Below are 18212 nucleotides of genomic sequence, written 5' to 3'. Positions count from 1 at the left end.
ATAGAATAGAATAGAAGAGAAGAGAAGAGAAGAGAAGAGAAGAGAAGAGAAGAAAAGAGCAGAGAAAATATTAATTGAAAAGGGTTAGAATTACAACAGGGTCTTTATATCCAGACACGAGCAGAAGAGACCAGAACACAGAAAATGGAGATGCTTGACTAGTTTAACACTAGAGTTCATTGACCTACAGTGGCAACATTACAGACCAACAAATGTGTACATTTCTCTCAGTGTCTCTCTCTCAAACACACCAGAGAGAGAGAGAGAGAGAGAGAGAGAGAGAGAGAGAGAGAGAGAGAGAGAGAGAGAGAGGCCCCAAACAGTACCTGTGTGTAGAAAAATCCTTCAGTGTAGCTAACACCTGCGTCTGCAGAGAGATCTAGCAGCTCTCTGCCTACCTTTGTTTCAGAAACACTGTTGTGATGTTGATGTTTTGCTCAACCCACAACAAATGTTTACAGCCTATATGATATTTGTTCTACTTTTCATCAGGTAATATTATATTATTTTGCATTATCTTCAGGGATTAATCCATATCCCTGGAATATTACCTAATATACATCTACCTATGAGTATATGCTGTATATATTCAATTTTTTTTAACCCTTTCAGAGGGTTAAATTATTATTTCTGGTATATTACTGTATGGTTAACATGGAAGTAGCCTTTAAATTTTGCAGCTGGGTCAAGGTGGAACTACTTTTATCTACTTTATTAGGTCATTTGGTGGTTAAATCTGTAACAATGCACCATACTTAATATATTGTGTAAAAACTTTAATTTTAATCTGTTTTACTTTAATCTGTCTTTTGACCTATCTCCATTTTTCCTTGACTTGAATTGGAGAAATAAACACATCATCTATTGTTACTTATGTCCCAGAACTGGTTTGAGGGAGCGCCCTTTGCTCGGCACTTTCCGGCACTTGTCGTTGATGTTGATGTTGGGCTCGTCGCCGCCTCTCCCAGACTGCTTTATGTCTGGCAGCAGAGACCATGCGCGGTCGCCATATTACGGAGCACCCCTCCCCTCCAGTCCCGTCACAGCACAGAGCCACAGCAGCGGTGCAGGAGGCTATATACTGAACAACGCGACCGCTGGGGAGGACCAGTGATACAGCAAAACCCACACCAAAACGAGGATTCCGTGGAATGGATTAAACCTTTGGCCACCCCTTTAAGTGATCGTATTCGTTTTTACATCACTGTGCACCGGATGAAAGGTTGCGTGTTTTCATTTTCATTTCATTTAAACAAATTGAGCAGTAATAACGACTCGCCACAGTCTGTGTTTAGCTAGCCGGTGATGGAGACTGGCAGCTAGCTAGCTGACGTTACTCCTCTGTCAGGCTAGCATCTAATATAACGCTAACTTACTCAGCAGCTATTTTGCTTTTACTGCGTGTGTTCGTGACAACATAGCTTCTCGTTACAAAACCCATAAAATGTTAGCTTGTGTTTGATAAAGGCACAGACGGATAACAGTGAGAGTTCACCGGCGAATTACAACTGGCAACAGCTGACGTTAGCTTGCTAGTTACTCAGCGAGCGGCCACTAGCTTCTTCTGCCTCGTTGTCACTGGAGAGCACCGAATCGTGTATTGAGAGGCTGTAAATATTGGCACAACTTTGCCTGATATTTGAGAACAGCCACCCGAAGCTTAATTCATCTATTTATTTTTGATCGTCTTGTCTGTTGACCGTAGTTTTGTCAAAACGGCGCCGTCAACGAACTGCCACCTTATTGCATACTGTCAGAGACAAACTACCCCCCGGATTCTCTCGAAATGCATCATCCGGACCCTGCAGGAGACTCTGGCAGTGTTAGAAAGATGGCGCACCCGGCTGTCTTTCACAGAAGGGGTAGCAATACAGGCAGCGGGAGCGGCTCCACGCTGTCAACACCGACAAACCCGGTGGTCAATAACAGCCACGTCTCAGCCGATGATTATCAACCCTCCCTGTTGATTCAGTGCCAACCCCCTGCTGGTTCATCCTCCCCGGGTCCCCATCTTCCTCCTCCCCACAGCCTAAATCTGCATTCGCAGCCCCAGCCCACACAGTCAGCCGGAGCTCAGATGAAAAAGAAGAGTGGTTTCCAGATCACAAGTGTGACTCCTGCACAAATATCTGTGAGTACCAACAACAGTATTGCAGAGGACACAGAAAGCTATGATGACTTGGATGAGTCCCACACGGAGGATCTGTCTTCTTCTGAAATCCTGGATGTGTCCCTCTCCCGAGCTAATGACACAGTGGGAACAGAGAGGAGTTCTTCGGAGGAGACACTGAATAATTTCCATGAGGCAGAGACCCCTGGGGCTGTCTCCCCCAACCAGCCTTCGCATCCCCATGCACTGAACCAGGCTCAACAGCATGGTGGAGCCATGGTAAACGGGACTGTGCACCATCACCATCATCACCCTCATCATCCTAACCATGCCCAAGTCTATTCTCTGTCCTCCGGGCCTGGGAGCATCCCATCTTCCTTCACTTCTGGAGCTTTACCTTGTGTCACCCAGAAAATGCCTTCTAACGTGGGGGGCCCTCAAGAGAATGTTTCCCAGACTGCCCCTGCGAATATTGTTGCTCAGCCTGTGGGGGTTGTGGCCTCGGGACATGTCCCTGGAATGCACAGCTCTGTTACGGGCACTACAGTTAGCATAGTTAATCCCCAGACCAGCAGCGTTAGTAATGTGAATATGTTGAGCTCTGCCAACGTGCCTGTGAGAGGGGGGATCAGCACAAGTGCTAGCAGTAACAGCGGTGGCTTTCCTCTCAATGTGATAAGCAGCAGCGGGGGGAGTGGAGGGGGAGGTGGCGCTGTTGCAGCCGGGGCCAACCTCATGACCGCCAATAAAATCAGCATGATCCAGCAACACCAAAATGTCAGCTCCAACATCACCATGACTACCACAACTTCTGCTGCTGTTTCTGCTGCTGCTGCTGCTGTTGTCAGTGCCTCTGGAGGGATGGGACTCTCCAGTGGGATCCAGGGAAGAGTTGGATCTGCTGTGCTGCAGCCCATGAGTGCCCCTGTCACAGCCATGGCCACAACTGTATCATCTACTCCTGCCACAGCTCCAGCCCCTCCAGTGGCTACCACCAGTTCTCGCTTCAGGGTTGTGAAGCTGGACTCTAGCTCTGAGCCCTTCAAGAAGGGCAGATGGACATGTACTGAGTTCTATGACAGAGAGACGCCAGCTTCGGTTCCCAGTTCTTCTGCATCTGATACTGGGTCTCTCAGCATGCGTCAGTATGTCTCTGAGAGCTTTGCTGGGGCCTCCGAGAGAGAAAGCACAAGTGGTAGTTCTGTGAGTAGCACTATGAGTACGCTGAGCCATTATACAGAGAGTGTGTGCAGTGGAGAGGCTGGGGGACCCCCAGTACCCCATCATGCCCAGGATTATGCCTCCCCTCCTCAGGGCTTTCAAGGAATCCTCCCCAGTGGCTTAAACATTGGAGTATCCCAAACCCAACCACACATGCACGCCCAGGATATTACCCTTTCACATGTGAGGAATACTGTGGCCCCCTCGGCTCCTACAAACATTCATCAGCCTGCTCCCCTGCCAGGCCACCAGACCACGATTGGACTCCCTACACCTGCTGTACCTCAGCAGCAGCTCACCTATGCCCAGGCGGTTGCTAATCAACCTCCAGGCTCCACGCAGGGCCTAGTGGGTGTTCAGCAGCAGAAGATAGGCTATGCTTCCCTACCGCAGCAGCCTGCTGCTGCCCCCCAAGCAGCCCCAGTGCAGGTCAGGCCACCTGAGTACACCCAGCCACAAGGTATCCCCCAGACTGCTGCTTCTCAATCTCTGTCCAACCAAGCTGGATCAGCTCCCTCTGGACCAACTAATGGATCATGTCAGATGATAGGAGGCCCTCAGCAGTCACAGTCACTCCTCCACACACAGCCTCAGCAGCCCTCGTCTCTTCAGGCCAACCCCTCCGCTATACCCTCTCATGTTGGGGTAGCAGGTCTTGGCCAGCAGGCTAAGAGCCACCCTGGCCATCTGGATTGCCAGCAGCAGAAGCCCCAGTCACTCCCAGCACAAATCCAAAACCCAGGCCTGGGCGCTCAGCTGCCCACTACAGTCCACCAGAGCCAAGTGTCTGCACCAAGTGTGCCTCCTCCCAATCCTCAGAGTGAGCCCCAGCCCCAAGCCCACAACACTGGGAATAGTGGTAGGATGCCCCCACATGTCCCCCACAGCCAGCCGTCTTCTGCCAGCTTGTCCCAGGACCAAAGCAGTGCCCAGGCCCTTGCTCATGCTGCCCAGGCCAGTGCCCTGTATGCTAGTCTGCCCACCTTCACCACTACTCAGCTGCAGGACGCCCAGCGGCTGCTCCTCCAGCACCAGTCGGCTCTATTGGGTCTGCCCAAGTTGTCCGGAGGGGAGGGTGGGTCTGGATCCAGCACTGGCCAGGGTCAAGAAGCTGAGGGCAATACCACCGCCGCCAGTGCCTTAACTGCATCAGCTGGTCTTAAGACTGTTGATGGAGAGGAGGATGGGTAAGAGCTCTCATTTCCTTACTCTTTTTGTTTATAATTAATTGATTTCTGATATTTGCAAGAGTTTCAGCACAGGCATGAAAATTTTAGCACTTGTCTGCAATCAAAGTATATTACTGAGAAATGCATGCTGTTAAATGGGTGTTTGTTGCCTAACTCAGCATTCAGAGTCTGTTTTGAAGCTGGATGATTTCACTGGTTGCTGTGGCAGCTGTGAGGGAAGAAAAGTGTTATTGTTTTCCTAGATAGCCAGCAGACAGTGGCCAGGCTGCCACAGTCTGTCTGTCCTCTGTCAGTGGGACACAGTGCAGGGCTCAGCTGGATGTGATGTCTATTGTCTTTATCAAGTGGCCGCAGTGATTCGACATTTTACCTAGCCTGCCTTCTTGCTTGAATCCCAACTTTCTTCTTTACAGGGCACAATTTCTGCTGGGTGCACAGTTGGCTGCACACACACTCAGCAAATTTGTTGTTGAAAAGCAGGAAACAGGATGGAGGTTGCATGATTATTCAATCAGGGATATAAAAAGGTTGGTAGTTGCAAGTGTGATAGAAATGAAATGCGTTGTCTAATTCCGCAGATGAAATAAAACATTACAGCTAATGGTTTAATTTTGTTTTACACTCCATCTTGCAAAGTAAGGCTTAAAAATATTCCTTCTACCTCTCAATGAACTCAAGATGGTGGTTTACTTGTTGACATGAAAAGTATAGTTCAGTAGTCAATTTCCTTCACTAAAAGCTTATTGATTTTATTAAGTGATGTCTCTCTTTCCCCATCTTTGTTTTCTCCATCTCTCTTTGTCACTCCTCTCCTGTCACGACAGTTTGCTATTGATTTATATATGCTATGACCCAAATGAAAATCCCACAGAATATCCTCCCAATAATAAGTTTTAAGAACTTATTTCGAGGTTAGACAGGAATTTTAATCACCTTGCTGCAGCAGCAGGAAATTGCTCACCTTTCAGTCAATCCTAAGCCTTTTTTCCTGACTTCTGAAAAATTTTAAATTACCCTAGCCCTTACCCTATTAGCTTTTAGGATATTTATCAAACCTGACTTACAATAAACGGGCAGGGAGGAGAAACAAAGATGGGTTGATTACTAGGAATGTAGAAGGTAAAATGGATGTAATGATGGTAGTTTTTTTTCAGCGTGTCTTTATGGATCAGATAGATGGATACTGAAGGATGGCTACTGTTATCACATGACGTTTAACTCCGAGGAATGTGAAATCTATGTGGGATCAGGTGGATTATTGTCTTTGATCATAAGCAGTATTTGGGTGAAACCAAAGCCCTTCTTAGAAATGAGAAGATTGTCTCAGTGAATTATGCTCATGGTTCAGTTCTGTCTAGTTTACCTGCTGTCACACGAATGCAAGTACTTGATAGAGCCTGCTGAAGTCTGTGCCTCCCTACTGACGGGTGGCTGCGACTGAAACTGGCTATTTCCTTTGCCCTTCTTAATCAGTGGACCTTCATTGAGAAGAAAAAAGTAGTGCAAAATCCAGAGATGACGGCACAGTCTCATCAGCTGATGCAAACACACACACATGCTCAGCATCTCCCACTCTTGATATTTGATATCTCAAATATGCTGATACTTGAATTTGTTTGACGAAATTCGATGTGAAGCACTGTCAAATCACTTTACTCAATTTCTGTGTGATAAATGACATAGTTGCATTAAAATAAAAAAAATAAATAAAAATGAATAGATTTAGTTGTTTTCCAGAAAAACTTGTGCTCAACAAGAATAATATATCACTGAACATTCAAAGAGCTTTTCAGGTGCTGATACACTAGTCTACCCATCTTTGAGGTCAGGCTACTTTTCACTGGTTAACATTACTCCTACATTATTCCCCACATAACAATTTGCAATGCTAGGGGAACCTGAGTTGTGTATGTGTTACTTTTTGGTTTTATCAGTTTCTTATTCATGACAGTGGTGTTCATTATTGTTAATGACATTTAAGTTCGGCGTTCATTTAAAAGTAAACATCAGACTAAAAAGTCCTTATTTATAAGTAGTTTTTTAAAATGTTTTTTAGACTTCGTGAAAGAGACAATGTTATGTATTTCAAATGTAGACCACAATAAGTGAGTCCTTAGGAAAAAACGGGAATAGCATAATAATTTAAAATAGAGGGAGTGGATCCAGTCTCTAGAAGATTTCACTTAACAAATTCTTATTATAAGTAAATGTTACTATTGTTAATTTTGAAATGTTAGAGTTTTTTTGATGTTGTGTGAGAGGTATGACACAACTTGCATAAGCTGCAATGATGATCACTTAACAAAACCCATAGTTCAGAGTGGTTAGTTCAGGGGACCTGGGACATTCAAAAGTTGTGATCAAAAACACAGAGCTAGGTTGTATCTGTCTGTTTAGAAAGTTTTACTTTATTAAATCTCATTAGGGCATTTATGTACATTTTTATTTTCAGTTTGCATTCATTTGGATAATTTTTATCATCACAATATGATTGCAATAAGTTGATGTCCCGTTATCAAATTATTACCCTATATCTCATTTTGGTGATATAGGGGTTGTAGGTAGTGATTACTTTAATTTTCCTGATAAAAATGATGGTAATTTTGTTGCAAATAGGAAATGAAGTATCGGTTATTGCACGTTGTTAAAGTTACTTTAAGGCAGTGGTTCTCAAACTTTTTCTGGCATGCCCCCCTTCAGAAGCCAAAAGCCGGGACCTTTTTTCTTTGTATAGTTTACAGAGGAGCCAAGCCATGTCGTGGGTTGGGACACACATTAGTGGTTGTACTGTTCCTATGGTCTACTGTGTGGTACCTATCAACATACAGTATTTTCAGGATTTAATGGGTAGGATGACCCTACCTTCATAACTCAACACTTAAGGCACAGTGTGTGTGTGTGTGTGTGTGTGTGTGTGTGTGTGTGTGTGTGTGTGTGTGTGTGTGTGTGTGTGTGTGTGTGTGTGTGTGTGTGTGTTTTTTTGAATGAGGCAGAGTTTCAACTGTGCATGTGCTCTATCTGCACTGAAGTGTCATTAATGGAAGTTCAAAATGGTTGGGTGGTCTGTATGTGTGTGTGAGCAGGCTGCTGCTGATTGAACAGTTATTAAAAAAGGCTGTCAAATGTTTAAGAGCATGAGAAAAATGTAACTACCGTGAGAGCATGATTTCTAATGTGGTCATGCAGATTTCCACACGTATAACTCTTTTTACATGAGGATGTGGTTTTGTGCAGTTACACTATGTGTGTGTGCTTATGTGTGTGCTTCTTTCAAACTGTCAGACTGAAAACAATCTTGTGACGAGAGGTAATGTAAACCTGTTAGCAAAACTGGCTTAGTTCAGTAGGACCTGGATGTAGGAGAGAAGTGAGGGTTTGCATTAACTTAAACGCATGGTATTATTTCCTGTTTTACTTTTATATGGAAAACTTTATAAACATAATTTCAGAGTTTCTAATTTTTATTTCTCTTAGTTTTGTTCATTATTGCAAAGTGTTGGTGAGGTGTTGTGGTGAGATTTGGCTGTTAACTAATTTCAGATACTGTTTTAAGATATATTGTTTAACTTCATGTTAAGTTGCCTCAGTTTGTCTTACACATTAATCATTAGAAAATTGGGAAAATTGTGTTTTTCATAAGCAGCCTTTGAAAGTTGTTTTAATATCACTTGCTCTAATTGTTAGTGTAGTGTAGTGTCTGTGTTAGTAATGACAAGATATGATACCATCTCTTTTTTTGGTCATATTGACAGACGGTTATTCTGTCTTTTTTAATGAAAAGCTGCAGTTTCACATTATTCCAATCAAGCAATGTTTTGTGGTTAAAATCTGTCACATGCAAAGATGGAGAATATTACCTGTGTGTTGGTGTGGGTGTGGGTGTGTTGTTTGTTTTTTACTTCCTTTTGGCCAAATTATATATATGTATATGCCAGACAAAAAGATATGTGTTTCTTTTCTCCCACTTGTCTCAGATATCCACAGCATTCACTGCCAGTAGTGTGTTGAATATTAGAAGCAGAAGTGGGTGTTATGCAAGCTCTGTGTTTAAAAAAAAAAAAAAAAAAAAAAAAAAAAAAAAATGAAAAACACAAGGGGCTGCGTTCGTGGAGGGGTCTTCCTTCAGCTAACATGAATGTACATGGTTCATATTGCATTGCAGCACAACTTGAGCCAGGTACAACTTCTTCGGTAAACAAGCCTGCATCTTTTTGCCGAAGCCCCAGCTGTGCCAACCCACGGGTCTCATCGAAATCAATGAGCACGCTGCGTTTTTGTTTTTTTTTCCGTTTTTTTTTAATATCGCAGCGCTATTGTTAGTCTGAACACAGTTTAAGTGTGTGTGTGTGTGTTTGAATGTGTGAAGGCTTAGGGGAATGCGGGCTGGCTGGCAGCGTGATGGCTATCTATGCGGCTGTCTGTTTTGAATGTAATCTTCCCCCTGGCAGTGAAGGGAGCCAGTGTGTGCTGGGCCTGTTGCTCATTGTGTGGAGATCAACCAGATCCCCAAAATTCACAACACACAGAGGAAGTGACCCAAGCTGACCCATCCCAACTTAGTCAGATCTGCTGAAGCTGATTGAGACCACTGAGGACACAGCAGACTGGATGAGAGGGAACCAGACTGAGCAGAGTTGTGCATCACTGTTCCAGCTCTGATAAATCCTGCCATTGTTTTGCTCTTCTGTTTCCTTCATCAGTGTCTGCTGTGTAGATGGTTTTGTATGAGCATTGGCTTGGTGACGTTTAGACCATAGACTGACCGGCCTGGTGTCCAGATGCCCCTGTCTGTTGTTCTACAGTCGGTCTTAGGTAAAAGAGATATTTTAAACATAGGCCACATCTCGGTTTGTTTGGCTAATTTTTCTTTAATGGCTGTACCCACAACGGGGTGAGTTTAGGGGCAACACTGTGTGTGTAGATCCCTAACACATGTTAGCTTTTCCTCTTGAGTTACATATGAATCATGATGTGTCATTTTTGCAGTCCAGGGCTGATCTGAATGCCTTGACGCTACGAAGCTTCTACCATTTATAAAAAAAAAAAAAGTATTAAGTTATAATATATCCATTAACCACAAAAATCCCAACTAGTTCATGAAGTTCATTAGTGATAGTTTTGTGCATACCAGCTCTCACAACATAACCAGAACCGACAAGAGGACAGTGACTGATGACAACATGACAGGCTTACAAGTTACACCTACGCCAGCAAGATGTTGGAAAGTCAAGCGTCTGGAATAACTTCTAAATTTGTGAAAATGACCCCCAAAATGTGTAGTGCCAGATATGCTAAAAGAAAGTGGCAATAATAAATCTACAATGAGTTTGGCAAATCACCTGAAAATTGTAAGAAAGAGCTTAGCCATCATGCAGAATTTTCTTTTTTCTATTACATCTGATGTTAGTGCAACCTGCAACAAAGATCAATTAAGTCCGATTTTTGTCTTTGTCTCTCTTTGCCCCTGCTGGAAAGGAAAATTTCATACAGCTTTGATATGAGCTGATATAGTCATCTCTAGCTCAATTTAGTCCATTTTTCTCCCCTTTTCAGCTGTTTTCAACAAAATAATTTAATTTGCTTGTTTAAAACAAAATAAACCGTGTGAGTCATGTGCTCCATTTTCTGATTATTAACAGCAGACCTTGATGAATTCAGTGTTGGTCGTATTGACATTAGCTATTCTAACAGTATTTGAAGTTTTTAATATTTAGTATAACAATGTTTTAGGGCTGTAGTCAACCTAAGAAAACCTTGGCTGAAATCATACCTACTCTTCAACCAATCGAGTCACAGGGGGGAAAAAAAATCTGCACTTTCTCTAGATTAACGAAATCAGCCTCAGTGCATTGAGTGCACATTACCTAGTTGCCTTATTAGCCTAAATGAATTATAAATATACATAAAAAGCTAGTATTTGCACTAAACTAATCATTTTATACTGCAAAAATGATAACAGACACAGAGCCAGCCAGCATGCAACTGCCCATATTCATGTGATTTCTGAAAATAGAACTATATCAACTGGTGATCCCAGTACAAGAGCTATTGAGGAATATAGGACCATACACTCAAAGCCGCAGGCGTTAAACTGAAATAAAACCTAAAATATGACGGAGCATCCTAATGCAGATAAGTTAGTGTACCGTCATCAGATGATATGTCATTTTGGTTGTTGAACTATGATATGTAAACTGCTGTTAGCAAATTTTACACTTCGTTTTTACAAAATACAGCCATACTGACAAATTCTTAAACATGGTTTCAAATAGTTTGTAGCCAACTCAGAGTAAATATTCAGTAAACGTTCAGTAAAAGTTAAATAATAGTTAAAGACCTAGCTGTCTCCATCAGGTTGGACGACTTCAAAGTTGTGAAAACGTTTTCACAGGTAGCCTGTCTCTCCCACCGCTGCAGTAAATAATGGATTAATCCTGAAAGGCTATTGAGGAAGCGCTTTTCTCCTTATGAAAGTAACACCAGCAGTTGTCCGACCAATGAGAATTTGGTTGGACGAGAGCATATCGACCAATATATCGACCAGTTGACGAGACTACAGCCCTACAATGTTTAGATCTGCACCGATTAGTTGATTAATTGATCAGTCAAATGTCAGAAACTTAACTGGCAACTATTTGAGAATTTTGATAATGAATTAATTGTTTAAGTCAGCATTCAAACAAAAATGCAGAACATTGGATGGTTCCAGCTTCCTAAAGAAAGTTGAATGTGGGTGGTCGGTGGGACAAAACAAGATATTAAATAACATCACCTGGGGCTGTAGGAAATGGACATGAGCATTTTTTCACAGTTCTCTGATGCTTTATAGAGATTAACCTATTAATTGAGAAAAGAATGACCACATTAATAGATACTGACAATCATTTTTAGTTGTAGTCGTAATAATATTACTACTGGTCAGTCCAAAATAAAAGCATTTATCAAAGGCTGGTGAGTCTAAATTATTGCTCTGATAAGAGAAATTCTTTTGTACACCCATTTCAACAAGTCTTGTTGAGATGTTGTGTTTTTTTTAACCACATTGCCCAGATCGTTTTTGCTTAACCGAGCTGGTAATGAGAGATTGACTTAAAATGCTCTCAGGTGCCAAGACTGGTTAGGTGTTGTGCATTCTTTAAGCAGTGAGAAGACACTCGATCACCTATTTATTTTTCATAGCAAATTCACCTATATTGTTGTGGTGTTCAGCCATGGCCTTTTTATATAGAACTCTGGTTTGTCCATAGTTGCACATCACTAAAGTGTTTCACTAAAAGTAAACAGCATTTGTTATTTGTTATGCTGCTGACACCTCCCCCATTCCTACCACATAGACCAAGCCAGAGAACACCAGAACACAGCAGAGCAGCAACATGCTGTGAGAGGGAGAGGGAGAGGGAGAGAGAGAGGGAGGTCTCACCACACACTACTGAATATTTACTGTCTTTTTAAGCCAAGCAGCGCAAGCATGAATGGGGGAATGAAACTGAACTAGGTGATTGTGAGCAGTTGACTTTGTGTTGATGAAACCGAGGTTAATATAGACCATACACATGTGCATATCTCTATAAATCACTCCACGTCTTTTTCCGTTGCTTATTTGTACAGTTGCTTTTTGCAGATGCGTCATTGATTTCATTTGTTTCTGCCGCTTCTTGCTGATAGTTTATTTTTCCATCAATAAACAGGATTGTTTCACTTAAGAGTGCAGTGGGAAAACTAATGGCTTGTAATGGATGATAATGGATTGTTTTTAGTCTGCCTTTCATCAATGAGAAAATTGCCCTCCCACCCCTCTGCGCGCGCACAAAAACACTCACAATCTCACACACACACACTAACCTTGTCAAAAAACTGCTTATGCTGTTTTCACTGTGGTTCTTTTTGTACCTGTACTTTACAGAAAGAAGCAGTTAGATAACTGCTTTACTTGTTTGTTTTTTTTTATTATTTATTGTGCTTTGACTGAGGGGGTTTCTAGTGCATTAAAATAAATAGATTGAGTCTCTTTTGTCATCACGATGTAACTAATTTTATTGGCTGGTTTGGCATTATGCGTCCTTATCTATGACCAGTTGGCTCATTCATTTTTATTATATCCAGAATGGGTTATCCTGTTGGGTTCACGAGAGGTTCAGTGTTTTTGAACCTTTGTTTCTTGCATGAAAAGGACAAAATATATGTTTTTGTGGTAGATTGTCTTGCCGATTCATTCTCTTATTAGTTAAGAAGAACATAGACATTGAAATCCTCTGTGTCCCTGTTTAAATTTGGTCTAGTGCTCAGAGATACCTTTGTAAAGCAGCATTGTAAACTTTTGGCCTCATGCTAACGGCAGTAAGCCAACATTGCGTTTGCGATTTATAAAAAGTATTCTATTGTTTTTAATCACAGTGGATTGACACTTTGTGTTAGTACTTTATGTAGGCATTTTAAATATCCTATATGTACAGTAGTTTCCTGATGCCCACCAGCTTAGTCTCTATTACAACAAAAAAATAGTACTCATGAGAAAAGAGACCTCCAGAAGGAAAATATTATTACTTTCTTTTTAAAAAAAGATAGCATGGACTTAAATTCATATTTTTTTTTCAGCTTTGGTAGAAAGATTGAAACAGGAATGACCCAATACCATTGCAGAACAAGAGCTTGCATGTTAACATGGGGCTATAATCATCTAAATAGGTGTAAGTGGGAGAAGTTGCTGGAGCTACTGCAATGTTGTAACATGATGGTATGTATTAAAGGTTTTTAGTATTACTTACGAAACAGTTCAGAGTACTTATCATTAGTTAGAAAAGCAATCTTATTGGACCTAAAGATAAAGAAGAATAGGGGAGCATTAATTATTTTGTAGTCAACAAAAGCTCCTGCTATCTACAACATGTGTAACATAATATTTGTATGATGCATGTGTAAAGTCTGACACTAACAAATAGGGCTGTCACTTTTTCCAAAAATCAAGAATCAAAATCAAAAAATGACACACAATTCGTTCGAATAAATTCGAATGCGCATATCCTTGCATGTAAATCTTGCTACCTCACTGGTGATGGCCTTTTTACGAGCTTCTGGTAAGGGGCCTGCTGAAGCAGACTGTGCCGATCAGTAGGCGGTCAGACGAGGTTGTACACTTGACGTTGCTTCGGTCGTCTGTGGTGCTTCCACTGCCTCACTTTGGTGGCAAGCTAGCAGGAGACTCCACAGATTTGTTGTTGTTGTAGTGTAAGACAGATGTTTTATGCAAAGTCGACAAACAGCCTTTTCTTTGTTTGTTAGTTACTTTGCCATCTAAGGTGTAGAAACCAAAACACTTCAAACACTGCTTCTCAGATGCTTATGTATGGTGATTGTCCGCTGAGGACGGCTTTGCTCGCTACTGTCCTCAATTTTCATAGCAAACAACGTAACATTACTAGCTTAGTTTACTGATAGGTCAATAGGGCATGCCATAGGTCAAGCTGATAGTGAAGTTTTAGCGCGCCCTCTGCTGGAACACAGGGCAAACTACTTCAGATGGTCTGTTGCGCTTATAGACTACATTTTGAATTGAAGCAGGTCAGTTTGAATATCAACTTTTCCCCCCACGTTTTAACGATTGTTAGAATTTCGAATGAAAAGTAACAATCCTACCATGAAATGGTGTTGATGGAGGTTTCATCTTTAGCCACGCATTTTTATCTTTAGGCTTTATTGGGCTGCCCCTGTCATTCCCCTAAACATGAAGGCAATGTGCTGAATCATGGCCGGCATTCCTGTGGCCAGAACACTGTCCAGTCAGCTCCAGGAATTACTCACTCACTCACTCACTCACTCACTCACTCACTCACTCACTCACTCACTCACTCACTCACTCTCACTCACTCACTCACTCACTCACTCACTAATAGAGGAAAAAATGCTGTGGATGACTTCGCTATCGGCGTAAGCATTCCTGTCTTTTTCTCCCCCGTGTCTTTCATACTGTTTGTTGTGCTTCTTTCTCATTTGATGCATTATTTGTATTTGTTTTTTTACAGCCTGACAGGAATAAAAGCCAATGCAAATGTCATCCTAGGATGTAAACAAAGGAACTAATTTAAAAAAAAAATTATAATAATTTACTACCTTGCTTCTTATCTGTGTTCTCAGATACAGATCAGCTGGGTATTTTTTGAGTCTGTGAACAAAACTCTACAGACCAGCCTTATTTTTAACTCTGTCAGATATCAATATGTGTGCTGTCTGTAGATGCTATGAGACATTTTACACATATTACATTGAATGATTTGTCAATAATTGTTTTATCTATAATGAAGCGAGTGTCCTGTGCACATCAGTGACAGTTTGTCGGCAGGCAAACTGGTTTTAACGCGTGATATAATCATGATATAGATGTTGTTACTACATAAGAATGGATGAGGCATACTAGGGCTGCAAGAAGATATTATTTTCATTATCAATGAATCTTGATTGATTCATTAGTTGTTTGGTCTATCACATATACTTAGAAGCCAAGGTGATGTCTTCACATTGCATTTTGGACTGCAGACAGCGCTCGATTTCTGGCAGTTTTGCTTAGGCGATTTTTGTGGTAGTTTCACTTAGATTCATTTTGTTAAGTCCACTAATTTGATTAATGTTTCAGCTGTAGTATCAACACACTAAAAAAGCAGAATCTTTTTAATTTAACTATGCTCTGGTCTGCAAGAGATGTGCATATAAGTTCAAATGACAGATGCCAACAGACAAATGTCTTAATAATTATTACATGTCAGCTTACAACAGTCCCTTTTTAAAAAAAAAAAAAAAAAAAACTTGTAAAGTTCAATAACAGTTGTAAATGTATCTGGTTTGTTTAGTTTAATGGAGTCTGTTAGCTTGAGCCTTTCTGCTCAGCTGCGATGATGTGAGAGCTCTGGCCACTGAGCGTCTTTTCCCATAGGGTTTGATATTCATTCACTGTTGCTTTGTGTGAGCTAATCCCTTTATCTATGCTCTGTGGCTGAATGAGGAAGGCTGCTGGAGGGAGGTGGTCAATTTTTTTTTTTTTTTTTTTTTTTTTTTGGCCCTCAATAGTCTAGACAGCTGCATCTCTTATTAGCAGGAATAAAGCACAGAGACACTTGGCTCTTCATCACGTCTGTGTCCGGCAGTTTAACATCCATGTACTGTACTCAGTGTTTCTCATATTTTGAATTGACTTAGATAGCCCACTCAAATGGATGTGCTCCCACCCATATAAAAGATTTTCTTTCGTATTTCACATCATACTGTTATTTCTTTTTAAGTCTGTGTTGAAATACAGACTTAAAGTTGGTGATTTGTTGATCAGTCTGCCCATTGGTCGACAAATCTCCAGGAGTGGTGAAATTATAGTTAGCCTTTGATAGTTAGCTTTTGAACTCAGTACTATTTTGAAGCAGACGGTCTATGTTCAGTACTGTTTGCAGCTCAACACGCACTCAAGCGTCAGCTTTTCTTTTGAATGACCAAAAAAAACCTTGTCATAGTAGTCTCTTTATTTCTAATCTCTTTAGACTAGTGATTAACAATTTTAAATGAATTTGCTCTGAGCATAACATACCCAATAAATTCCCTTTGGTTGCTGTTGGCTTTGTCAAAGTAGCATTAATGCCAAACATAGTCTGCCTTCAAACCATTTTCAGCCTTGTAAACAGTGCTGCACTACCCCCTGCTGGCTGGCAAGCTCTGAACTGCCTAATTACACCAGGTTCATATCACTGTATGCATGTGTATGTGTGTCATGTTATGGTCTGAATGCTGTTTTTAGGCTTAAACGCACTAGATTTTTCTTAATTTGACTGGTCAAATGACCATGGAAGAGTGCAGAAGCGCGACTGCTGTGAATGCTCCTTTTCAGACATGCTACCCTTAGCCATGTTACAGATCGACGGGCCTTTCTCCAGCTATCTCTAGCAAATGCCAGCACACGGTTTCTGTTTGGTACATCCTCTCCTGTCTGAGTAAGAAAAGTCTGTGTTGAGAAGGTTTTCTAGCAGCTTTTTCTCCTCTGCTACCCAAGCTGGGTAGCAGAGATCTGGAAGTTTTGATTTAGTTAACTGACTGAGTGAGAAGGCACAATGGTAACAATCTGTTCTTGGGCATCTGAGCCCACCCTCCTCCAATGGTTCATGTCATTTCTTTTTATTGTAAGATGGTTTCCTATCCACCCATAGAAAGCTACTCCTGCTACTCTGTTAAATCTATCAAGAAGGGGAGTAGGAAAATCCAGAGGTAACATGTATGTTATATAACTACTCTGGGGTACTACAATCATCATTGAAATGTTTATCCTTCCCAACAACGAGAGACACAATTTTGACCAGTTTAGCAGATTACTTTCTATTTTTTTGGATAAGGGGTAGTAGATTTCCATTAATTACATTCTCTAATCCTGGTGTGATCATAATACCCAAATAAATCAGTCCGGATGGAAGCCATTTAAATTGCCAATTTCTGTAAATACTTGGGCGGCACAATTTGGATAAAGGCATAGCTTCGGACTTAGACCGATTTTAATTTTGTATCCTGCTATTTATTAAAAAGAGCCAGAGATCAAATCTGTGGCCCAGTAGTTTCGGGGTTGCTTGACAACAGTAAAATATCATCTGCGTACAAAATTACCTTGTGTTGTTTTTTTATTTTTTTTGCCCTGAGACTATGCCTTTAATATTGATATAACCTCTAATGCTTAGCCAAATAATTTTTTATATTATTGGCCATTTTCCAAATCCTATTATAATGTTTTTGCATATCGTTACTATAGCCATTGTTTTTCATTCTTTTTACTAAGCTATGAAAGTAACTTTTGTATTTTTGTTGCCTCCTGGATATAGGTTGTCCATCACTATAGTCATTAAATCTGTTCTCTGAAGTGTACATTTTCAGTGTGGTGCTGCAGTTGAAAGTGAATCACTTTGAAAAGGTTCATGCATTCATGTGCTTCACCATCTGAGACTTTGAGTCATGTGAGAGTTATTGAGGTCACAGCATTTGTGAGAGTCTTAAGAGTCACATACATGGAGATCTGAATTATTGTGGTACTGCTTGGGTAAATATTTTAGGATAAAAAGAGCTCATAATCAGTGGTGCTATCTATTCCCATGAAGAAAATTAATGAGTGGAAACAAATAATGTTTCACAAAACAAATCTCAAAGTGAACTGTAAGGGAGGAGCAGAAGGAAGTTGGAAAAATTAGTTTAAGCCAATTAGTTAGCCTATAGTAGCCAATTGTTTGAGAAGCGCTGGGGACAGTGGGGTGCTGTACTGCATCCACTTGCAAATAAGTGTATGCTGTCACCACTACCCAAAACCCTCTCTAAGGTGTGGACAGGACAATGAGAGAAGGACTGTCTCACCGCTAAATATCTTGGGTTAAAAGTGGGCTGTTAGTATAACCATGTGCACATCTTTATTGCCGGTTTGCTTTATAGTTTAGCTGAAAGTGTGATGACAGATAATTAGATTATTTATGTGCTGATTAAAGAGGGATTAGCTGTGAAAAGAATGAAATGTTCTTTTCTCACAGGGACATCGAGTACTTGAACTCACATCATGCTGCTCTCTAATATACACACTCGCTTGCTTAATAGTTTGTTTAATGCTTAAAATTTACTTTATTCTCATTCTAGAGTTTATGTTAGGGCCTTTGGATTGCACACTGTACCCACCAACTTTAGCAGGGCTA

At 41.1% G+C, this 18212-nt stretch overlaps 1 protein-coding gene across 2 annotated transcripts in view; it reads left to right on the top strand.

Moving 5' to 3' along the window:
• The first annotated feature begins 968 nt into the window (after nt 1-968).
• Nucleotides 969-18212, top strand: part of LOC120801424 (TSC22 domain family protein 1-like) — a 33387-nt gene continuing 16143 nt past the window's right edge. The window contains exons 1-2 of one of the 2 annotated variants that reach the window (XM_040148427.1): nt 969-1222; nt 1706-4518. In XM_040148427.1, coding sequence (XP_040004361.1) covers nt 1787-4518 — 2732 coding nt within the window. In that variant the 5' untranslated portion in view covers nt 969-1222; nt 1706-1786. Of the gene's footprint in view, nt 4519-18212 lie in introns of both variants that reach the window. The other variant, XM_040148426.1, reaches the window with a different exon arrangement.

The sequence above is a fragment of the Xiphias gladius genome, chromosome 16 (assembly GCF_016859285.1).
Source record: "Xiphias gladius isolate SHS-SW01 ecotype Sanya breed wild chromosome 16, ASM1685928v1, whole genome shotgun sequence".
Taxonomy (NCBI): domain Eukaryota; kingdom Metazoa; phylum Chordata; class Actinopteri; order Istiophoriformes; family Xiphiidae; genus Xiphias; species Xiphias gladius.
This window is presented reverse-complemented; position numbering and strand designations above follow the sequence as displayed.